We start from the raw sequence: 24,147 nt of genomic DNA, 5'->3' as shown, positions 1-24,147 counted from the left end.
CGATGGCTATAAACATTTTTATTATAATATCACTTGCAATAACGCTTATTTAGTATAATTATTAAATAGTATAACAACACTTAATATATTTTCATATGATATAAATTATCATTTTATATAAAGATTAATTGATCTAATAACATTTAGCATAACATTCTTCAAGTATAATGCATATTTTCTAAACTGAATTTATGATATAAAGTTATTTAATCTAAAGTAGAATTGTTGATATAATGTATTAGATATATAAATCCGCATTTACTATTACACACTACAAAAAACGATACTCTTTCTACGTATAACGAACTGCTATTTATAACTAGGTAGGTAAGGTTAAGAACTGCGACCCCTACACAAAACCAACCGCTACCAGAATACTAGGTTAGGTTAAGAACTGCGACCCCTACACAAAACGAACCGCTACCAGAAAAGTAGGTTAGGTTAGGTTAGAATTGCGTCCATTACACTAAACGAACCGCTACCAGAAAAGTAGGTTAGGTTAGGTTAGAATTGCGTCCATTACACAAAACAAATCACTACCTAATCTGCGTTAAACATTTACATATGTCGCCATAAAAATACCTTTACTTTAATATTATACCGAATAATACTTATATAATAATACTTATATAATAAATGAGCATTATATCACATGATCGTTATAATAAATGAGTGTTATATCAAAAGATAATTATACAAAATGATATGAAACATTTTAATAATATACCAAATGTATATTATACAAAATGAGTTATTATATTTTCTGAAATTATATTAAATGTTGTTATATCTACAGAAAATATATTAATTATTTTTATATCGATCATTACACACCCGTTTTTAATCGTGTTTAGGCGACGAAGCTTGCACTTGAATATATCTAAACAAAGTATATACTGACAAAGCTATTTCACAAGACCCGCTGAAACGAAGTGCAAGCTCAACTGCTAGCGACTCGTTGATATCTTTCCTTCTTTGGTTAGGCTTTGTCTTACAGCACATGGACTACAACTTACCTGCATAGCGGATCGCAGCAGGTTAGGTTGGCGTGGGATGCGCACGCGTTCGTGCCGCAGACGACCCATGCGGAACTCCGTCGCTTCTAATTCCGCGCGACGTGGCGACACCGTGTTGCCGGCTCTGTGTATCAAAAGAAAACATTTAGGAACTGAAATTAAGGTGCACGCTAAATCGAAAAATGCGTTTGTTCATCACAATTTTATGGTAGCAACGTCGAGTTAACTCTTTTATAACGTTTTCAACATAGTTTCGAATAAAGCCATAAAATAATCCACAAGCTTACACAAAAATACAACATTTTGCTTAAATCCTTATGTTGTGTTTGCACATCGATTTCATTTGTACACAGGGGTTTCTATAGGAATGGAAACTTTCGAAGCTTAGAAACATCCCGAAAGCTATCAGTTCTTTTGTATTGTATATGATGGTACCTCTGTCGGTCCAGCGCTCGGTCGCGCTGCGCCTGCAGCCACACGATGGTGCGCGAGGTGCCGAACGCCGTGCACGCGAAGAACATCTGCCGCGTCTCCAGCGGGAACAGGAATGGGCACCAGTCGTTCAGTTGTTGGCACCTGGCAAAGTAACCAAAGTTACTAATAGAATGATCACAGGTCGAGACGCAACACCATGCAGCTAGTTCTATGTAGATAAACGCAGGCATCAAGCGATGTCGGTATTTTGGCATTTGTATGTAATGCGTGCAAGGCGCGTCCACCGAACGTATTTCAACGGCAATCGGGGCTAGTCTAACAGCGCGGTGAGCTCTGCAGATGCTGGTGCAGCTTATTGGTAAGTTTGATGGATAAGCGTCGGCGATGAAACACGCATACGTATAAAATGTTACATCCGTCTGCATGGCTACAATTTTTGTTTGCTTGTGCAGGGGGCACTCACCAGTGCGGCGCGGCGTGCGCGGCGAGAGCCAGCGGGTCCTGCAGCTGCTGGTGCAGCTTGTTGGTGAGCTTGGTGGAGAGGAAGGCGTCGGGCGGCAGCGCGGGCGCGACGGCGCGCAGGCGGCGCAGCACGCGCACGCACACCGCCGCCGCGGCGCCTTCGGCTCCCTCGGCGCCTGACACGCCTCGCTCTGTAACAATGCAATATTGTAGCGTGGAAAGCGACACACGCAACTACCTCCGCGCAAAAAACTGGCTTCGAAGCTATCCAGCACTGAGATGTGTTTGACACCTGATGGTCTCACAGTTACCACTAGTGACATACTATTTAAGAGTAAGATGAGATCATTTCTCGAGGCTTAGCAGGTAGAATCATACAAACATACCAATACAGCTAAGTAAGATACGCGAGCAGCGCGATAACTTCATAGTGGTACGCGCCCCGGCCGCTCGGCCTAGCGGGCTAGTGAACGACACCTTCTCGTAACTCATGAGGCCCTGGTGCTTGCTCCGCGCTAAATAAAATTTTTAGACAGTTGTTTTCTTTGGCTACCGTAGCCTATGGAGACTAACATGCAACACTAAGGGCCAGTTGCACCAACCACATTTGACAGACTGATCAACGTCAGCCGGCGCGCCCCGGCGCTTTACTATGAAACTTTCCATACATAAAAATTTAGCGAACTCTTACGAACACGAACAGTTTGGTGCAACCGACCCTAAGTGGTTTTCGTAGTCTATTGATGTTGCTATATTAAGGGTGTCACATACGCGTTTCTGACTTATGAACCAATTGTTTCTACTATACAACCTAAAATAAATAATTAATTTGAGCTATGGTTTTGTTTCGTCCTCTTGATCGCGGCGAGCTGTGATTGGTCAGTTTCATTATAATTGACTAAACTGTATCGAAATGAATATTATAGTTGAGTTGGGAGCCCATATATTTAAACATACCCAATTGCAGTTTGGTACTCGTATTCTTAATTCAAGAATTACAGTCGACGAGTAGAAAGAAACAGTTGTTTCTGCTTACCTGGATCTCCCGGTTCGTCGTCTTCGCTATCACTGGACGCGGCAAACGTTTCCATTCCCTCCACTTCTTTATATGTTAATCTGAGAACAGATAAGGATATTAAAGTTGCAGTTGTATCAAGCAAAGAATCGAGAACGGAAGTTTTCAGGAGAGAGGAGGAGAAATTCAAAATAAAGTTTATCCACTAGGTAGTCCCAAGTAGACCATTTCTTTTTAACAAAATATTAATATCTGTAAAAGGATGTGTAGGTCCATGATGTGAGGGGGTCAGTATACTGACGTGTAGGTGGTGTCCCTGTGCGAGTCGTGGTGGTTGTGGCGCTGGTTGAGCTGCACGACGGCGCGGTACACGGTCCAGTCGGGGCGCTCCAGCGGCAGCGAGGCGGCGCCCGAGCTCAGCACCAGGCGCAGCGCGGGCAGCCGCGGGGGCGCCGCGGGGGGGCCGCGGGGTTAGTATACTCACGTGTAGGTGGTGTCCCTGTGCGAGTCGTGGTGGTTGTGGCGCTGGTTGAGCTGCACGACGGCGCGGTACACGGTCCAGTCGGGGCGCTCCAGCGGCAGCGAGGCGGCGCCCGAGCTCAGCACCAGGCGCAGCGCGGGCAGCCGCGGGGGCGCCGCGGGGGGGCCGCGGGGTTAGTATACTCACGTGTAGGTGGTGTCCCTGTGCGAGTCGTGGTGGTTGTGGCGCTGGTTGAGCTGCACGACGGCGCGGTACACGGTCCAGTCGGGGCGCTCCAGCGGCAGCGAGGCGGCGCCCGAGCTCAGCACCAGGCGCAGCGCGGGCAGCCGCGGGGGCGCCGCGGGGGGGCCGCGGGGTTAGTATACTCACGTGTAGGTGGTGTCCCTGTGCGAGTCGTGGTGGTTGTGGCGCTGGTTGAGCTGCACGACGGCGCGGTACACGGTCCAGTCGGGGCGCTCCAGCGGCAGCGAGGCGGCGCCCGAGCTCAGCACCAGGCGCAGCGCGGGCAGCCGCGGGGGCGCCGCGGGGGGGCCGCGGGGTTAGTATACTCACGTGTAGGTGGTGTCCCTGTGCGAGTCGTGGTGGTTGTGGCGCTGGTTGAGCTGCACGACGGCGCGGTACACGGTCCAGTCGGGGCGCTCCAGCGGCAGCGAGGCGGCGCCCGAGCTCAGCACCAGGCGCAGCGCGGGCAGCCGCGGGGGCGCCGCGGGGGGGCCGCGGGGTTAGTATACTCACGTGTAGGTGGTGTCCCTGTGCGAGTCGTGGTGGTTGTGGCGCTGGTTGAGCTGCACGACGGCGCGGTACACGGTCCAGTCGGGGCGCTCCAGCGGCAGCGAGGCGGCGCCCGAGCTCAGCACCAGGCGCAGCGCGGGCAGCCGCGGGGGGGCCGCGGGGTTAGTATACTCACGTGTAGGTGGTGTCCCTGTGCGAGTCGTGGTGGTTGTGGCGCTGGTTGAGCTGCACGACGGCGCGGTACACGGTCCAGTCGGGGCGCTCCAGCGGCAGCGAGGCGGCGCCCGAGCTCAGCACCAGGCGCAGCGCGGGCAGCCGCGGGGGCGCCGCGGGGGGGCCGCGGGGTTAGTATACTCACGTGTAGGTGGTGTCCCTGTGCGAGTCGTGGTGGTTGTGGCGCTGGTTGAGCTGCACGACGGCGCGGTACACGGTCCAGTCGGGGCGCTCCAGCGGCAGCGAGGCGGCGCCCGAGCTCAGCACCAGGCGCAGCGCGGGCAGCCGCGGGGGCGCCGCGGGGGGGCCGCGGGGTTAGTATACTCACGTGTAGGTGGTGTCCCTGTGCGAGTCGTGGTGGTTGTGGCGCTGGTTGAGCTGCACGACGGCGCGGTACACGGTCCAGTCGGGGCGCTCCAGCGGCAGCGAGGCGGCGCCCGAGCTCAGCACCAGGCGCAGCGCGGGCAGCCGCGGGGGCGCCGCGGGGGGGCCGCGGGGTTAGTATACTCACGTGTAGGTGGTGTCCCTGTGCGAGTCGTGGTGGTTGTGGCGCTGGTTGAGCTGCACGACGGCGCGGTACACGGTCCAGTCGGGGCGCTCCAGCGGCAGCGAGGCGGCGCCCGAGCTCAGCACCAGGCGCAGCGCGGGCAGCCGCGGGGGCGCCGCGGGGGGGCCGCGGGGTTAGTATACTCACGTGTAGGTGGTGTCCCTGTGCGAGTCGTGGTGGTTGTGGCGCTGGTTGAGCTGCACGACGGCGCGGTACACGGTCCAGTCGGGGCGCTCCAGCGGCAGCGAGGCGGCGCCCGAGCTCAGCACCAGGCGCAGCGCGGGCAGCCGCGGGGGCGCCGCGGGGGGGCCGCGGGGTTAGTATACTCACGTGTAGGTGGTGTCCCTGTGCGAGTCGTGGTGGTTGTGGCGCTGGTTGAGCTGCACGACGGCGCGGTACACGGTCCAGTCGGGGCGCTCCAGCGGCAGCGAGGCGGCGCCCGAGCTCAGCACCAGGCGCAGCGCGGGCAGCCGCGGGGGCGCCGCGGGGGGGCCGCGGGGTTAGTATACTCACGTGTAGGTGGTGTCCCTGTGCGAGTCGTGGTGGTTGTGGCGCTGGTTGAGCTGCACGACGGCGCGGTACACGGTCCAGTCGGGGCGCTCCAGCGGCAGCGAGGCGGCGCCCGAGCTCAGCACCAGGCGCAGCGCGGGCAGCCGCGGGGGCGCCGCGGGGGGGCCGCGGGGTTAGTATACTCACGTGTAGGTGGTGTCCCTGTGCGAGTCGTGGTGGTTGTGGCGCTGGTTGAGCTGCACGACGGCGCGGTACACGGTCCAGTCGGGGCGCTCCAGCGGCAGCGAGGCGGCGCCCGAGCTCAGCACCAGGCGCAGCGCGGGCAGCCGCGGGGGCGCCGCGGGGGGGCCGCGGGGTTAGTATACTCACGTGTAGGTGGTGTCCCTGTGCGAGTCGTGGTGGTTGTGGCGCTGGTTGAGCTGCACGACGGCGCGGTACACGGTCCAGTCGGGGCGCTCCAGCGGCAGCGAGGCGGCGCCCGAGCTCAGCACCAGGCGCAGCGCGGGCAGCCGCGGGGGCGCCGCGGGGGGGCCGCGGGGTTAGTATACTCACGTGTAGGTGGTGTCCCTGTGCGAGTCGTGGTGGTTGTGGCGCTGGTTGAGCTGCACGACGGCGCGGTACACGGTCCAGTCGGGGCGCTCCAGCGGCAGCGAGGCGGCGCCCGAGCTCAGCACCAGGCGCAGCGCGGGCAGCCGCGGGGGCGCCGCGGGGGGGCCGCGGGGTTAGTATACTCACGTGTAGGTGGTGTCCCTGTGCGAGTCGTGGTGGTTGTGGCGCTGGTTGAGCTGCACGACGGCGCGGTACACGGTCCAGTCGGGGCGCTCCAGCGGCAGCGAGGCGGCGCCCGAGCTCAGCACCAGGCGCAGCGCGGGCAGCCGCGGGGGGGCCGCGGGGTTAGTATACTCACGTGTAGGTGGTGTCCCTGTGCGAGTCGTGGTGGTTGTGGCGCTGGTTGAGCTGCACGACGGCGCGGTACACGGTCCAGTCGGGGCGCTCCAGCGGCAGCGAGGCGGCGCCCGAGCTCAGCACCAGGCGCAGCGCGGGCAGCCGCGGGGGCGCCGCGGGGGGGCCGCGGGGTTAGTATACTCACGTGTAGGTGGTGTCCCTGTGCGAGTCGTGGTGGTTGTGGCGCTGGTTGAGCTGCACGACGGCGCGGTACACGGTCCAGTCGGGGCGCTCCAGCGGCAGCGAGGCGGCGCCCGAGCTCAGCACCAGGCGCAGCGCGGGCAGCCGCGGGGGCGCCGCGGGGGGGCCGCGGGGTTAGTATACTCACGTGTAGGTGGTGTCCCTGTGCGAGTCGTGGTGGTTGTGGCGCTGGTTGAGCTGCACGACGGCGCGGTACACGGTCCAGTCGGGGCGCTCCAGCGGCAGCGAGGCGGCGCCCGAGCTCAGCACCAGGCGCAGCGCGGGCAGCCGCGGGGGCGCCGCGGGGGGGCCGCGGGGTTAGTATACTCACGTGTAGGTGGTGTCCCTGTGCGAGTCGTGGTGGTTGTGGCGCTGGTTGAGCTGCACGACGGCGCGGTACACGGTCCAGTCGGGGCGCTCCAGCGGCAGCGAGGCGGCGCCCGAGCTCAGCACCAGGCGCAGCGCGGGCAGCCGCGGGGGCGCCGCGGGGGGGCCGCGGGGTTAGTATACTCACGTGTAGGTGGTGTCCCTGTGCGAGTCGTGGTGGTTGTGGCGCTGGTTGAGCTGCACGACGGCGCGGTACACGGTCCAGTCGGGGCGCTCCAGCGGCAGCGAGGCGGCGCCCGAGCTCAGCACCAGGCGCAGCGCGGGCAGCCGCGGGGGCGCCGCGGGGGGGCCGCGGGGTTAGTATACTCACGTGTAGGTGGTGTCCCTGTGCGAGTCGTGGTGGTTGTGGCGCTGGTTGAGCTGCACGACGGCGCGGTACACGGTCCAGTCGGGGCGCTCCAGCGGCAGCGAGGCGGCGCCCGAGCTCAGCACCAGGCGCAGCGCGGGCAGCCGCGGGGGCGCCGCGGGGGGGCCGCGGGGTTAGTATACTCACGTGTAGGTGGTGTCCCTGTGCGAGTCGTGGTGGTTGTGGCGCTGGTTGAGCTGCACGACGGCGCGGTACACGGTCCAGTCGGGGCGCTCCAGCGGCAGCGAGGCGGCGCCCGAGCTCAGCACCAGGCGCAGCGCGGGCAGCCGCGGGGGCGCCGCGGGGGGGCCGCGGGGTTAGTATACTCACGTGTAGGTGGTGTCCCTGTGCGAGTCGTGGTGGTTGTGGCGCTGGTTGAGCTGCACGACGGCGCGGTACACGGTCCAGTCGGGGCGCTCCAGCGGCAGCGAGGCGGCGCCCGAGCTCAGCACCAGGCGCAGCGCGGGCAGCCGCGGGGGCGCCGCGGGGGGGCCGCGGGGTTAGTATACTCACGTGTAGGTGGTGTCCCTGTGCGAGTCGTGGTGGTTGTGGCGCTGGTTGAGCTGCACGACGGCGCGGTACACGGTCCAGTCGGGGCGCTCCAGCGGCAGCGAGGCGGCGCCCGAGCTCAGCACCAGGCGCAGCGCGGGCAGCCGCGGGGGCGCCGCGGGGGGGCCGCGGGGTTAGTATACTCACGTGTAGGTGGTGTCCCTGTGCGAGTCGTGGTGGTTGTGGCGCTGGTTGAGCTGCACGACGGCGCGGTACACGGTCCAGTCGGGGCGCTCCAGCGGCAGCGAGGCGGCGCCCGAGCTCAGCACCAGGCGCAGCGCGGGCAGCCGCGGGGGCGCCGCGGGGGGGCCGCGGGGTTAGTATACTCACGTGTAGGTGGTGTCCCTGTGCGAGTCGTGGTGGTTGTGGCGCTGGTTGAGCTGCACGACGGCGCGGTACACGGTCCAGTCGGGGCGCTCCAGCGGCAGCGAGGCGGCGCCCGAGCTCAGCACCAGGCGCAGCGCGGGCAGCCGCGGGGGCGCCGCGGGGGGGCCGCGGGGTTAGTATACTCACGTGTAGGTGGTGTCCCTGTGCGAGTCGTGGTGGTTGTGGCGCTGGTTGAGCTGCACGACGGCGCGGTACACGGTCCAGTCGGGGCGCTCCAGCGGCAGCGAGGCGGCGCCCGAGCTCAGCACCAGGCGCAGCGCGGGCAGCCGCGGGGGCGCCGCGGGGGGGGCCGCGGGCGCGGGCGACGCGGGGGGGCTGCTCGCCGGCGCGGGCTCCTCCGTGTCGGACGACTCGTTTAAGGGTATGTCGAGATCTGGAAGGGCGAGCTTGAATAAACGAACGAGAACTCGCAAACTTGACGGCGTCAGATAGACATAAAAAAAGTATCTAATACTTAATAGAAGCGTAAACCGGTGTTTATATTATGGAAACCCTAGTTTTACAGCTGAAGTAAGGCACTTGTCCCACCAAGAGCGAGTAAGCGATTAACTATCGGCGATTTTCTCGCCCAAGAAACGAACAAAAGATTAAGATCCTGTGTTAGTAATAAAAGAGACACATATATTAATAGTTCATCGCTGGCTGTTCACACTGCCGGCGAGAACATTCGCTCTACTAGTTTGTCGCCGCGATAAGATAAAGCGGTACTCGCTCGGCGATGCTCGCTTCGTAGTTTGAACAAGTCTGCGACGTCTGCGTGTTCGGCTACGCTGCACCGCCCGAGCGAGTGACGCGAGTAATAGTCCGTCGCACTCGAACACTCGCCTATAGCCGAGCGACAAAACTATTGGAGCTAACACTCGCTTCTCGCCGCTCGCCCACTCGTTTCTAGTTTATCGTTCTACTCGCTTATCGCTCATCGTCGGCGGTGGGACAAGTGCCTAAATAACATTTTACGACCTCATACATATGCGGCAGTGGTGGCGCGTCCATAAAAGCCGATTCCCACCGCCTTGCCTGTTTTTGGAAGTTTGAGCAGAGTTGTAAAGGAAATATGTAAGCTAAATTAGCCCCGGCTTGCCTATGGATATATTTGACGCGCCGCCACTGATATGCGGTAGCTAGGTCATGCATCTACGATAACATTTGACAATCCATTTACGACCAATCGTATGGCACGGTCCATCGCCACTACACACGTTGTAGGTGCGCCACAGCCGGCTGCAGAAATTTCTTTCCTAAAATTCTGGCAAAGCGATCGATGAAACAACAACATGTTTTATAGCCAAAACACTACCTCTTCTACCATTCCTCCATGCCTTAGTGTCTAGCCTGCGACGTTCCTTCATCGACGACAGTACTCACCGACGGTCTGGTTGAGGTTGGTGCGGCCGGGGCGCGGGTCGAAGGCGGGTATGAGCGCGGAGAACTGCCGCTTCAGCACGAACTCGTCGTCCCACGGACGCCGCGCGCGCTGTCCGAGGCCTCCGCGGACCGCTTCCAACGCCTCCTCTTCCATAAGAGACAGCAGGTTGCGGGATACCTGTACGTAACACAGTAACGTATGCCGTGTTACAACTTTACTCAATGCAAGACCCACCCTCATCGACCTTTCCTATTGCCGTTGTCAACAAAAAAAGTCATGATCAGGAGGTAAGATAAAAACAAATGAAAACTCCAGGCATTACGTTACAGTATAGTAGTTTGACCAGGGGCCCATTTCTCGACCGGTATTAGACTACTTTTTAATGCTTATGAAAATGCTAGGAAGCCGATGACGAGCCTGTTCGGCAAGCTGCGAGGGCACGGGACGCATCAGTAGGAGGTCCTCCTAGACAGGCATGTACCTCCTGGTAGGCGGGCTCGTTCTCCTTGTCGCTGTCGAGCGCGTCGTCGCCGTCGTCGTCGTCCTCCAGCTCGGCGAGGAGCGCGGGCGCGCGGCATGACTCCAGGAAGTCTTCCAGAGACACCTGCCGACATAAGTGCTGAGTTAGCCAAAGGACACCAAATCGAATATAAAACGTATCTAATAAGGATGGTATTCCATCTGTCTAATTTCTTGGTCCCATGTTATTACGTCTCACTCTCTCATTAAGCAATATGTGAGATGCAAAAACAGATTGGACCAAGAAATTGGACAGGTGGAATACCACCCTTAAGGTCGATTGCACTAAACCGTCTGTCACGTTAAATTTTACTTTACGTAATGATTCATAGTTTTGTCAGTAAAGCTGATAAGTTAGCGTACGAACTGAGCGGACACTTGAGCGTAGCTTGCGGCTGGATGGAGCGTTCATGTTAAACAAATACAAGCAAGATAAAAAAAAACATGTAAGTGTTATAACAAAGATTTTGTATAAAAATCTGTGTCGTATTTATCAATATTGATAAAATTGTTACCTGCTCGCTCTCGCTGGAAGTAGACGTGAGGGAGAGGGTGAGAGCGTTTTGCGCGTTGGGTGCGAGCGAAGGGTAGCTCTGCGCCGCAGACAGCAGCCCGCCGGGGAAGTTGCTCGACAACGCGAGTCGCACCAAACTATAACATTACACACAATTTAGAAATGTTTTCTTATAATGAGACCTTTGTATTACTTTATTTGTCAGAATGGAGTTAGTATATTCTTCAGTAAATTAAGCCCGACTTAGACGATGCGAGAACTCGCATGCGAGTTTCATACCATTGCGGCTTTTGATCGGTCGGTCGATTGAACGTAACCAACAGTCCGCTATGTCACTAAAATCGCATGCGAGTTCGTGCGCCGTCTAAATCAGCCCTCAGTAGTAAGCGGTCCGGGCATACCTGGGGAACAGGCCGGCGGAGTGGTTGGTGCGCGCGGCGCGCTGCGGGGTGGTGCCGCGGCCCGCGCCGCGCGCCGCGCCCAGCGACTCCAGCAGCCGCGCCGCACCCTGCACCACACGACCATGCTTAACCACACGGTTTACTCGGTAGATAAATACATTCCGGGAATTTATTGACTGGACCCTTTTACAGTAGTTTTAGTTAAAACTCTGTTGCCACTTTATGGCGAGAACGCTAGAGATAAATAGCGGATCTTCGAATTTTAATATTTGCTGAAGCCTTCCTGAACGGTCCTTCAGAATTGCAGCTTCGAGCATTATAGTTTTTAGAATATGTCGTAAACAATAAATGGGATAGTCGAGACATAGGCACATTACATAGATAGATAGATAGATAGAATACTCTTTATTGGCACACTTCAGTAAAAAGATACAAAAGAAAATAAACAATTTATTAAATGAAGAGGCAGACAACAGGCGGTCTTATCGCTAAAGAGCGATCTCTCAGACAACCTTTAGGTAGGTGGGTGGGTTTTTGATACCTGTTGTGTGAGATCCGGTTCGCTGGCACTCATCGTGCCCGAGCCGCTGCCCTGTCCATCATTTTTGTTGTGCTCATCATACTGGCCCTCTCCGCTTTCGTTGTCTTCACACTATACATCGACAAAAATATTTAACAAATCTTGAAATTATTCTTGAAATTAAATCACATAACTATGAAGGACTGATACAACAATCTAAAAGTATTACGGTAATCGATACTACCAATTTAGCTACATATATATTAATTCTGTTCGAACCCGCGCAGGGGCACAGCCGGGATTGACGCCAAGATGATAATGACATATTAATTCTGTTCGTATATCATCTCAAGTTTCAAAGACTCGAAACACTATGTCGCTAAAATCATTCTAATCAAAAAACTAGCGGCGCCTAGATTTTTTGTCCTACAAGTAAAGTCTACGCAACCTTACAATAAGAATGAATTTTAATTTATGAAAATCCAGAATCTAATGTCATAACTAATTAAATAATTACCCTATTTTAAATGCATTTTACTAATACATTATATGTCAAACTACACAATTTAGAATTAGAATTAGTCCTAAATAGGACAAGGACCTGTATGTACAGGCCAGGAGGTCGCATCGCATGAAGTTGCCTCAGGAGTGCAGCCGGTATGGCCAGGAACGCGTTTGACAACGCCACGTCAGCATTATTGTTTGGTCCACGGGAGCAACGTTCCTATTCATGACAACTTGTTTAAATTACCCTTTTAACAGGAATACCGGTGTCAGAAATTACGCAAGATTGAACCCTATCGCATTGAAATAGCGGGAGTCATTGCTGGAAATATACCTGCCTACCTCGTCAAGGCATAAACCGCGTCTACCGCTGATTTCTCTCTGCTCTGTTTTCACATCAAACAAAGAGAGTTGTAAGTTTTGGAATTTGTCACGACGAACCTATAAGGTCCAAGAAAAAATCTAAAATTTACCACTGACGTTTGAACTTTTCCTAATGTACGAAATAGTTGATTTGATTAGTTTGAGTAGTTAGTTTGTATGAGTAGTTGATGATTTTGTTAGTTTGAAAATCGAACAGAAACCCAGCCACAGTTTTGTTTTTGTAGTACGTAGACAATGTTTATCCAAGTATTGGATGTTGTAGTTATAAATTTTGCTATATTTTTTCATGTCACTATATGATGTCACTGTAATGTTGTATTGACTTGTTAAAGAGCCCTTGCCAAGGCAAATTATTGTTTTTTTTTTTTAATTTCTGAATTTGAATGCCGGTGCATACTTTTTAAATTCAAAGCTAACAAACCTCTTGTGAATTCGCCTCCGGCAGCGGCTCCTTGGCCGGATACGGCTTGGTGATGTCCGTGATGCTGGTGGGCCCCAGCTCCATGTTGGCGAACGAGTTGCCGCTGAGCTCGGCGATGCAGTTGTTGCCCTCCGCGCCCAGCGTTAGAGACTCCACGATCGTCGCCAGATCTACCAACGAGAGGTCTTCACGATCGTCAACTAGTTTTTTAACATAAGCAATTCAAAATATGCCCCTGCGGCTCTAGCACGGACGTTGGGTATATGAATATTTAAAGCTCAGCATCATACCGCATAGTAGACAGGCTAGTCACAGTACTAGGCTAGGCTGAGGTAAAATTACCAGGAATAACTAATTTGCCGGTAATTTATATACAAGTATTTCATGTGCCGAGTCGTTGAGTTTTTGAGAAGTCTTTTCCTAAAAATCTTGGGTCAGTCTACGCAAGCTTACACTAAATCTTTGAAAGTAATTCCTCGTCTATCCGGAACAGCTCTATTTAAAATCTGTACGTAGGTTTTAAGCTCTAGTCGTCCCGGTGCCTTTAAAAAGGACTTCCACTCGATTGTATTTTCACCCTTTGTTTTGACAAACCTTTTGTCGTGGCAAGTTTTAATTTGTAAACGGCTAGAGGTTAAATCAAACTTATACACACAGAAGTTGGTGTTACCTGTGTTGATGTGATGAGTGGAGTTGTTGATCGCGGACAGGTCGGCGGTGTGCATGCGCGGCCGCGTCATGTTGCTGGCCATCTCTTCGCCCGATATGTTGTCAGCCGAGGACGCTTGCTCGGTTGATGCTACTGACACCTAATCAACGACAAATAATATTTTAGAAACTTTGTATGCCCTTAAAATGTATGCGGGCCAAAAAGTTCACCGTTGCCTAACTCTGAAACTAAAAACCGTTGTATGAAACACAGCTGAATTCATCTTTAGCAGAGGTGTCGGGTATTCGTCGTCTGGCGCTTTGTTGTGACACATCAGCACATCACATACGATTTTGATTCCGGTCATAAGGGCTAAAGCATAAGGGGCGGGGAAGCGGTCTATTCTATATTCTGATGCACGAAAGCCACGATAGTACTCTCATGTGCCTAAGAACAGTTTCTACAATCCCTGGCGTGAAATAGAGTGTAGAGTGACCTGGTCCTGCGCGGTGGCGTCGGGCAGGCTGGGGGTGGAGTGGGACTTGCGGCCGCCGCGCGCGCCCTCGGCCGCGCCGCCGCTCACCACCTTCAGGTCGAACTTGCCCTCGGCGCCCATGCGGTATGAGTTCCGCCCGCCGTGTTCCCACCTGACACACACAAACAATACCCATCATTAACGTCATTTATTGTGACTCATTCTAACCTAACAGAAAATCGAGATTGATCGCTATCAGAGAAAATATTGATGCACAAAACATACTGATAACGCAAAGAAATGATACCGCCCAAACGAGATGACGTCGTAAAAGTAGCACTTCGAAACCAGACGCATTCGCTACGTGTAGACGCAGATGCGTGTGCCGGTAAGTCATCCTGTGGTGTAGACCTTGTGCATTTGCAATAAAGCTAAAGAATAGTCAGTATTATGCACGTCGGTAATGGTACCTGACGTCGACCCAGCCGTTGTGCAGGTCGGAGGTGACGGTGCCGAGGCCGGGCGGGCTGCCGTCCTGGTCGCGCCACTTCCAGTCGGGCCCGCGCGCCACCTTGGCGCCGGCGCACAGCCCGCGCGCGCCGCGCGACCAGCGCCGCGAGCGCGCGCCGCCCGACCCGCCCGACCCGCCCCAGCACTGCCGCGGCGGCGTCGACCACACGCTCACCACCTGCCGCACCACATACACGCTATCTTATCTGCGAGCCTAGCCGAGATGACCATCGTCTATAGAAAACGCCAATCGAAACTAAAATAATGTATGGAAACGGTCACGTGACTTTTCGTAGCATCCGTCAACCCGATACATTATGTTTTCGTTTGGTGTTTGTCGATATTCGATCGACATCTTGCCAGAACGCATTAGGCAAGAAGTTACTTTTTAAATTTTAGACCGAGACTTCCACTCACACACATAAACTCCACTCGGATGGATAATAAGCCGTGGTGTAGGTAACCCTTAATTCGACAAAACAAACAGAATGTGGTGCGTTCGAACCACAATAATTGGAATGATTAGGATTAGCAAAGGCATTTTAAGACTATGTCCAGCGTTTGCAACGTTTAAGATTATGTCCAGAGTCCAGTATTTTAAACGTTGTCGAAAGAAGCTTTTTCAGCTTTGAAAAATTTATAATGTTTACAAAACAGTCGATCGCAAAAAAAAACCTTAGTAAATATTGCTTTGTGCGGCATTGGAAAACAACAACATAAGACGTGGTGAGCGAACACCGTAGCCTATAGACGCTTGAAGCTTCACAACCCTTTATACGTACATATTCATATTGACGATTTACTGTGTACAAATGACTAATTAATTGAATGTTAGTTATGTAACAGAATTCTTATTTAACAAAAAAGCAAGAGATAAAAAACAATAACTTTTTGAAACAGACAACTTACATACGAATACAAAAAATAAAGAGAAATAAAAGCTAGCAAAAAGTTACAACAGAGAGCCAATTTCACGCACGTATTTGGCCGACATTGAGCGAGCGAAGCGCGACGACCGTGACATAAAAAGTTAACCCAACAATATAGTTAATTCTTTTCACGAGGGCACTGACCGCTCTCATATAGAGTTTAATTTCGTTAAATCTGTCCCTTTAAAATTAAATATGTATCCGGTACGAAGAGCAGACCTTTTTTCTGTCGTCTAGACTCTAACGTTGTTAACATTTGGGTTAAGTACGAGTATGTATGACATTTTTAATGTACACGTTAAGTTTGTTTACAAAACGCAGTTGTGTTTTTAGGGTTCCGTACCCAAAGGGTAAAACGGGACCCTATTACTAAGACTTCGCTGTCCGTCCGTCCGTCCGTCCGTCCGTCTGTCACCAGGCTGTATCTCACGAACCGTGATAGCTAGACAGTTGAAATTTTCACAGATGATGTATTTCTGTTGCCGCTATAACAACAAATACTAAAAACAGAATAAAATAAAGATTTAAATGGGGCTCCCATACAACAAACGTGATTTTTGACCGAAGTTAAGCAACGTCGGGCGGGGTCAGTACTTGGATGGGTGATCGTTTTTTTTTTGCCTTTTTTGCATTATGGTACGGAACCCTTCGTGCGCGAGTCCGACTCGCACTTGCCCGGTTTTTTTTTATACCACATCGATGTCAAACAAGCATACGGCCTCCCGATGGTAAGCAGTCGTAGCCTATAGACGCCTGCAACTCCAGAGGTGCTACATTTTGAAGAACTCCATAATGTAGACACTCGGGAGAACCTCGGCAGGGAGCTCGTTCAACAGTCTGAGCGTCCACGGGAGGAAATTCCTCTTAAACCGCACAGTGCGCGACCATTTAGGCTATAGAGTGTGAGGATGAAACCCTGCCGACGGCTACAAACTACCTTTCAAATAAAACTTCAGAGTGGTCTAGTACTGATTAGCACTTGAAAGAAGATTCTAATGTTAATGGCAACCCAAAACAGAGCATCCTGGGGCTGTTGCATGACGAAACTCGATCCAAGACCGAACTCTACCTAAGAACACAGATTAAGGCAAGGAAGCAGAGGCACGATTAGTGCGTGTCTCTGCTCAGTCAGTATTACATACCTTGCCGTATATCTCGAGGCCGGAGAGCGACAGGTAGTGTGATTGCCCGGAGGCGTTCTTGCCGTTCTGCTGCACGCGCAGGTAGCGGTAGGGCGCGTCGGCGCGCAGGCGCCACGTGGCCGTGCTGCCTGGTTCTTGAAGTGCTTGCTCGTCGCTATGCGCCAGTAGGGTTGACCATGACATGCCGTCCGCGGACATCTGAAATATGAACCATTGTAATGCCAGCCTAACAATTTTACTAGATAATAAGGGCTAGTGCACGATAACGAAGAAGTGGTCATAAGGAGAGCTGTAGAACGTTTTATCCAATAAAAATTCAGCCCGAGATGGAGTGTGAGACGAGTAAGGTAGTTGGTGTCCGAGCGAAGATCAGGGGATCGCGTCTAGGCAAAATCATAACAACGACCTGACGTTTATTTCACAAACCTGGAAGAGCCAATTTCTGAGCGCTGAGCGTCCATATCCTCTCGCATGCCGCAACGTATAGGCTGTAGGTATTATCTGCAGGCCGAGATCGAGCGCTATAAACGCGCGTCTGTCATCGTTCGTATGCACGTTCAGCGGTTCAGGTGAGCGGGACAGAGCGTCTTCGGCGCGACCGTAGGGTAATTGGCGGCCGTCGGAAGACCATACGGAGACGAGGGCATGAGCTCCCGGGTTGACCCATTCAGCGGTGCCCCCGTTGCTGCCGATGAAGTATAAGACGCCGTTCTCGTCGAAATCGTGCTGCGGAATAAACAACGCTTTTAAGTACCTAGCGTTACCAACGTGCAAAGGAACGGTTACTTATTTTAGAACATATGAGCGTCAAAGTCTTACGACCTGTTTCATGAAGAATTAATAATAAGTATGAAAGGCGTGTAATTTTGTATTGTCTAAGGTCCTGTGCCATACAGAAGCACGTTTTTTCGTCAACTAGCCATTATTTTAAGCCTCGGCCTTCATGCGTTGCATAAAGTTGAAGGTGGAGCGCTCCATGTCGTACCACTGGCGCGCCACAGACTCGGTGAGGGCGCGATCTGACGGACGGTCAGGGCTTCAGGGTAGAGCGGGACGGGTATACTCACGTCGTACACGAAGTCCATCGGCGCCTCGGCCTTGATGCGCTGCACGAAGTTGAATGTGGAGCGCTCCATGTCGTACCACTGGCGCGCCACGGACTTGGCGAGGAAGCGCTCGAGTTGGCGGACGGTGGTGAGCGCTTCAACCTTGAGGTTGCGCCCGGCGTTGTTGCTGTTGGCCGGGTCTTCGGTGCCGTCTTCGCTTGCGCGGACTACGCGTAATCTGATGGGCAAATTTTGAATGTAAACTTAATTTTCAAGATTGGTGAAACGATCATCGAACGATATTGAAGGGGTGAGAAAAAATTAGACTATTTTCAATCCTATTATGAAAAATGCAGATGAACAACCATCACCGTAACGTATAAAACGAACGTTCCAGAACTCGGGCAGATGTAATGGAGATTCTGGCCGCGTCGAGGCCGAAGGTCGTGCTACAAAAGGACAAAATCAAACAAGACCCAATGCAGCCCGCTCGGCCGTCCCTGGCCCGGACGTCTCCACGCCACACACGTGTAGTACCTGATCCGCTTGGTGAGGTGGTGCAGCGCCGTGGAGGGCGGCGGCGGCGCGTCGCCGGCGGGCGCGTGCACGGGCAGGCGCTCCACGGACTCCAGCACGCCCACCAGCCGCGCTGCCAGCGCGCAGCCCGCGCGGCTGTCCGTGGCCCAGGCCCGGCCGGCTCCACGCCACACACGTGTAGTACCTGATCCGCTTGGTGAGGTGGTGCAGCGCGGTGGAGGGCGGCGGCGGCGCGTCGCCGGCGGGCGCGTGCACGGGCAGGCGCTCCACGGACTCCAGCACGCCCACCAGCCGCGCCGCCAGCGCGCAGCCCGCGCGGCTGTCCGTGGCCCAGGCCCGGCCGGCTCCACGCCACACACGTGTAGTACCTGATCCGCTTGGTGAGGTGGTGCAGCGCGGTGGAGGGCGGCGGCGGCGCGTCGCCGGCGGGCGCGTGCACGGGCAGGCGCTCCACGGACTCCAGCACGCCCACCAGCCGCGCCGCCAGCGCGCAGCCCGCGCGGCTGTCCGTGGCCCAGGCCCGGCCGGCTCCACGCCACACACGTGTAGTACCTGATCCGCTTGGTGAGGTGGTGCAGCGCGGTGGAGGGCGGCGGCGGCGCGTCGCCGGCGGGCGCGTGCACGGGCAGGCGCTCCACGGACTCCAGCACGCCCACCAGCCGCGCCGCCAGCGCGCAGCCCGCGCGGCTGTCCGTGGCCCAGGCCCGGCCGGCTCCACGCCACACACGTGTAGTACCTGATCCGCTTGGTGAGGTGGTGCAGCGCGGTGGAGGGCGGCGGCGGCGCGTCGCCGGCGGGCGCGTGCACGGGCAGGCGCTCCACGGACTCCAGCACGCCCACCAGCCGCGCCGCCAGCGCGCAGCCCGCGCGGCTGTCCGTGGCCCAGGCCCGGCCGGCTCCACGCCACACACGTGTAGTACCTGATCCGCTTGGTGAGGTGGTGCAGCGCGGTGGAGGGCGGCGGCGGCGCGTCGCCGGCGGGCGCGTGCACGGGCAGGCGCTCCACGGACTCCAGCACGCCCACCAGCCGCGCCGCCAGCGCGCAGCCCGCGCGGCTGTCCGTGGCCCAGGCCCGGCCGGCTCCACGCCACACACGTGTAGTACCTGATCCGCTTGGTGAGGTGGTGCAGCGCGGTGGAGGGCGGCGGCGGCGCGTCGCCGGCGGGCGCGTGCACGGGCAGGCGCTCCACGGACTCCAGCACGCCCACCAGCCGCGCCGCCAGCGCGCAGCCCGCGCGGCTGTCCGTGGCCCAGGCCCGGCCGGCTCCACGCCACACACGTGTAGTACCTGATCCGCTTGGTGAGGTGGTGCAGCGCGGTGGAGGGCGGCGGCGGCGCGTCGCCGGCGGGCGCGTGCACGGGCAGGCGCTCCACGGACTCCAGCACGCCCACCAGCCGCGCCGCCAGCGCGCAGCCCGCGCGGCTGTCCGTGGCCCAGGCCCGGCCGGCTCCACGCCACACACGTGTAGTACCTGATCCGCTTGGTGAGGTGGTGCAGCGCGGTGGAGGGCGGCGGCGGCGCGTCGCCGGCGGGCGCGTGCACGGGCAGGCGCTCCACGGACTCCAGCACGCCCACCAGCCGCGCCGCCAGCGCGCAGCCCGCGCGGCTGTCCGTGGCCCAGGCCCGGCCGGCTCCACGCCACACACGTGTAGTACCTGATCCGCTTGGTGAGGTGGTGCAGCGCGGTGGAGGGCGGCGGCGGCGCGTCGCCGGCGGGCGCGTGCACGGGCAGGCGCTCCACGGACTCCAGCACGCCCACCAGCCGCGCCGCCAGCGCGCAGCCCGCGCGGCTGTCCGTGGCCCAGGCCCGGCCGGCTCCACGCCACACACGTGTAGTACCTGATCCGCTTGGTGAGGTGGTGCAGCGCGGTGGAGGGCGGCGGCGGCGCGTCGCCGGCGGGCGCGTGCACGGGCAGGCGCTCCACGGACTCCAGCACGCCCACCAGCCGCGCCGCCAGCGCGCAGCCCGCGCGGCTGTCCGTGGCCCAGGCCCGGCCGGCTCCACGCCACACACGTGTAGTACCTGATCCGCTTGGTGAGGTGGTGCAGCGCGGTGGAGGGCGGCGGCGGCGCGTCGCCGGCGGGCGCGTGCACGGGCAGGCGCTCCACGGACTCCAGCACGCCCACCAGCCGCGCCGCCAGCGCGCAGCCCGCGCGGCTGTCCGTGGCCCAGGCCCGGCCGGCTCCACGCCACACACGTGTAGTACCTGATCCGCTTGGTGAGGTGGTGCAGCGCGGTGGAGGGCGGCGGCGGCGCGTCGCCGGCGGGCGCGTGCACGGGCAGGCGCTCCACGGACTCCAGCACGCCCACCAGCCGCGCCGCCAGCGCGCAGCCCGCGCGGCTGTCCGTGGCCCAGGCCCGGCCGGCTCCACGCCACACACGTGTAGTACCTGATCCGCTTGGTGAGGTGGTGCAGCGCGGTGGAGGGCGGCGGCGGCGCGTCGCCGGCGGGCGCGTGCACGGGCAGGCGCTCCACGGACTCCAGCACGCCCACCAGCCGCGCCGCCAGCGCGCAGCCCGCGCGGCTGTCCGTGGCCCAGGCCCGGCCGGCTCCACGCCACACACGTGTAGTACCTGATCCGCTTGGTGAGGTGGTGCAGCGCGGTGGAGGGCGGCGGCGGCGCGTCGCCGGCGGGCGCGTGCACGGGCAGGCGCTCCACGGACTCCAGCACGCCCACCAGCCGCGCCGCCAGCGCGCAGCCCGCGCGGCTGTCCGTGGCCCAGGCCCGGCCGGCTCCACGCCACACACGTGTAGTACCTGATCCGCTTGGTGAGGTGGTGCAGCGCGGTGGAGGGCGGCGGCGGCGCGTCGCCGGCGGGCGCGTGCACGGGCAGGCGCTCCACGGACTCCAGCACGCCCACCAGCCGCGCCGCCAGCGCGCAGCCCGCGCGGCTGTCCGTGGCCCAGGCCCGGCCGGCTCCACGCCACACACGTGTAGTACCTGATCCGCTTGGTGAGGTGGTGCAGCGCCGTGGAGGGCGGCGGCGGCGCGTCGCCGGCGGGCGCGTGCACGGGCAGGCGCTCCACGGACTCCAGCACGCCCACCAGCCGCGCCGCCAGCGCGCAGCCCGCGCGGCTGTCCGTGGCCCAGGCCCGGACGAGCTCTTCGCGCGCCTGGTACTGGGAGGCCGGTTCTGTACACAAGAATCGCACATGAGTAAACACATTAAGATGTACAATTCCGATTAAACCAGGATATCCCTTATACTTACCATTAGGTTGTTGGGACAGCACTTGCAGCAGCGCGGGTGCGAGCCCTGATGATTGCAGCTCATAGGCGGATAGTAGTTCCTCTCCGCATAACAGCTCAGTTAACTGATTCAAGGCTTCGTTCATCTCTTGCTGCCAGTCTTCTGCGATCATTCAATCGTTTAGAGAAATATTCGATATTTAGCTTTCAGATTTAATTGTTGAGATAAAGCAACAGTATTTATTCGAAAACCAAAAAATCCCGACCGTGTGAGCAGTCTAAATAGATATAAGACCGTCTCCCAATGTAGGTAGTTTGCCATTTTGATGGTAGAGGCAAAGACATGTTCATCATATCAGCCCTTTATCGCCCACTGCTGAGCATAGGCCTCTCTTCTAGTACGCCACTTGTCCCGGTCCTGAGCTAATCTCATCCAGCAGTGACCCGCAATTTTCCGGATGTCTCCTCTAACACAAAGGCTCGAGATCTGTTTAGACAGCTCACATTTTAGGCAAATAGTTTAATGCTGAATTTACTCGTTCTCTACTTAATTTATAAAACAGGAATGTCAGATTTTATTCTTGAATGCTAATATGTATTAGACAAGAGATAATCTGCGTATACGTTAGAGCAGCGGTCGGCAACCCGCGGCCCGCTAACCTCTCGCTTGTGGCCCGCGAGCCTCCCTGGCTATTTTGTATATAATACTGACGAACGACAATGTCTGCTAAAGTCACAAATATTACCAAAGTGCGGCCCGCGACATGTTCGTTAACTACTATGTGGGCCTTGGCTGCTAAAAGGTTGCCGACCGCTGCGTTAGAGTAACGACGTGTAATGGAAGGGAAGACGGTAGTTACTGGTGGGCTTGGTGGCCTGCCGCTGCAGCAGCTTGAGCACGGCGCGCAGGCGGGCCACGGGCGCGCGCGGCTGGCGGCCCGCCGCGCCCGCCAGGTGCCGCGCGTACAGCGAGCGCGCGCGCGACCCCACCTGCACCAACATCGACACTTTATGTATACATTCTAGTCGTACGCCCCTAAGGGCCACTTGCACCATCCCACTAACCCGGGGTTAACCGGTTAAACCGTTAACCCACTGTCAAATTGTACCGGTAACCACGGTAACTCCAGATTCAACTGGTTAATGAATTATGCAAGTAGCCCTTAGGGACTATCCAGATCTGACGAGTGTGCCGCTAGCGCGTCATACGCCTTAGTAACTCAGATGTTCGAAATTTGCCGTGTTTAGTATAATCTTAGTACCTATAGTAACGCCACAAGCTTCAATTTGTTTTTTTTTTTAATCTGTCATTTTGACTTATGTATTTGTAAGAAAAGGATAAAACATGACAGTTCGTTGAAGTCTCTTTTTGGTGGGTTTATTTTAAAAGGCTACAAATATAATGACCACCAAAAAATACTTTGGTACCCTAAATAAAAAAATCATGCTTACCAAAAAAAATTACTGAACACCAAAAAAATAAGGCCTAAAAATACAAAAGTACCACCGTTTTAATTACGACTGCCCTTCAAATTGTATTCAAATACCAAATATATTGAATGACCACCAAAAATCATTAATGATCACCAAATCTTGAAGACCAAATTAATGCGATATTTTCACCTAAATAAACCACTATGATTACCAAAAAATGTATACATATTACCAAATAAAGTAAACTGATGCCTAAATTACTAGCCCCTCCCGCTCAACCCCCCGTACCCCGCACCGCATACCTACCTAACTTACCTACTTTTCTAGTAGCATTTCGTTATGCTACTAGAAAAGTGGGTTAGGTTAGGTTTGAACTGCGACCCTTACAGAACCAAACTGCTATCAGAAAAGTGGGTTAGGTTAGGTTTGAATTGCGACCCTTACAGAAACCAAATGCTACTATAAAAATGGGTTAGGTTAGGTTTGAACTGCGACCCTTACAGAAAAGTAATGCTACTGGAAAAGTGGGTTAGGTTAGGTTTGAACTGCGACCCTTACAGAACCAAACTGCTATCAGAAAAGTGGGTTAGGTTAGGTTTGAATTGCGACCCTTACAGAAACCAAATGCTACTATAAAAATGGGTTAGGTTAGGTTTGAACTGCGACCCTTACAGAAAAGTAATGCTACTGGAAAAGTGGGTTAGGTTAGGTTTGAACTGCGACCCTTACAGAAAAGAAATGCTACTGGAAAAGTGGGTTAGGTTAGGTTTGAATTGCGACCCATACAGAAAATAAATGCTACTAGAAAAGTAGGTTAGGTAAGGTTTGAACTGCGACCCTTACAGAAACGAAATGCTACTAGAAAAGTGGGTTAGGTTAGGTTAGGTTAGAACTGCGACTGTTACAGAAATAAAATGCTACTAGAAAAAGGTGACGGAGTGGATTAATGAATTTTATAGTATTATAATAAATATTTGCACATTTTTAATAAAAATTTGGTTACAATTTTGGTGGTCATTTACTATTTTTGGATTTACAATGATTATTTTGGGGTAATTTTCTTTAATAGGATAGCAAGATTTAAAAATTTGGTTATAATTTTACATTAAAATGGAGTTCTAATTTTGGTGTTCATTTACTATTTTTGGGTTTACAATGATTATTTTTGTGTCATTTTCTTTAATAGGATAGCAAGATGTAAAAATTTGGTTATCATTTCGCATTAAAATGGGGTTTGAAATTTGGTAATCATTTACTATTTTTGGGTTAATAATGATTAGTTTGGTGTCATTTCCTTTAAAAGGATAGTAAAATGTTATAAAATTGGTAATCATTTCATATTAAAATGGTGTTATAATTTTGGTGATCATTCATTATTTTAGGGTGGTAAAATATATT

At 55.2% G+C, this 24,147-nt stretch overlaps 1 protein-coding gene and 1 long non-coding RNA gene across 2 annotated transcripts in view; one reads left to right on the top strand and one right to left on the bottom strand.

Moving 5' to 3' along the window:
* The window catches only part of LOC134678753 (E3 ubiquitin-protein ligase Ufd4), a 60,955-nt gene that overhangs the window by 10,301 nt on the left and 26,507 nt on the right, over nucleotides 1-24,147 (bottom strand). Inside the window, exons 20-39 of the mRNA XM_063537483.1 lie at nucleotides 22,176-22,305; nucleotides 21,338-21,478; nucleotides 21,067-21,259; nucleotides 17,607-17,823; nucleotides 16,966-17,265; nucleotides 16,540-16,737; nucleotides 14,429-14,646; nucleotides 13,980-14,130; nucleotides 13,505-13,643; nucleotides 12,835-13,004; nucleotides 11,547-11,657; nucleotides 11,006-11,112; nucleotides 10,606-10,741; nucleotides 10,053-10,175; nucleotides 9,571-9,748; nucleotides 8,332-8,578; nucleotides 2,950-3,029; nucleotides 1,915-2,104; nucleotides 1,452-1,592; nucleotides 1,017-1,140 (exon numbers count right to left, since the gene is read on the bottom strand). Coding sequence (XP_063393553.1) covers nucleotides 1,017-1,140; nucleotides 1,452-1,592; nucleotides 1,915-2,104; nucleotides 2,950-3,029; nucleotides 8,332-8,578; nucleotides 9,571-9,748; nucleotides 10,053-10,175; nucleotides 10,606-10,741; nucleotides 11,006-11,112; nucleotides 11,547-11,657; nucleotides 12,835-13,004; nucleotides 13,505-13,643; nucleotides 13,980-14,130; nucleotides 14,429-14,646; nucleotides 16,540-16,737; nucleotides 16,966-17,265; nucleotides 17,607-17,823; nucleotides 21,067-21,259; nucleotides 21,338-21,478; nucleotides 22,176-22,305 — 3,294 coding nt within the window. The remainder of the gene's footprint in view (nucleotides 1-1,016; nucleotides 1,141-1,451; nucleotides 1,593-1,914; nucleotides 2,105-2,949; nucleotides 3,030-8,331; nucleotides 8,579-9,570; nucleotides 9,749-10,052; nucleotides 10,176-10,605; nucleotides 10,742-11,005; nucleotides 11,113-11,546; nucleotides 11,658-12,834; nucleotides 13,005-13,504; nucleotides 13,644-13,979; nucleotides 14,131-14,428; nucleotides 14,647-16,539; nucleotides 16,738-16,965; nucleotides 17,266-17,606; nucleotides 17,824-21,066; nucleotides 21,260-21,337; nucleotides 21,479-22,175; nucleotides 22,306-24,147) is intronic.
* On the top strand, nucleotides 232-23,198 carry LOC134678850 (uncharacterized). The gene is made up of 3 exons (XR_010100257.1): nucleotides 232-332; nucleotides 387-498; nucleotides 23,174-23,198. It is a non-coding gene; the product is annotated as an uncharacterized LOC134678850 (long non-coding RNA).

Source organism: Cydia fagiglandana, chromosome 1 (genome assembly GCF_963556715.1).
Source record: "Cydia fagiglandana chromosome 1, ilCydFagi1.1, whole genome shotgun sequence".
NCBI classification, from domain to species: Eukaryota; Metazoa; Arthropoda; class Insecta; order Lepidoptera; family Tortricidae; genus Cydia; species Cydia fagiglandana.
Note: the sequence above shows the minus strand (reverse complement) of the source record. Positions and strands in the feature narration are given on the sequence as shown.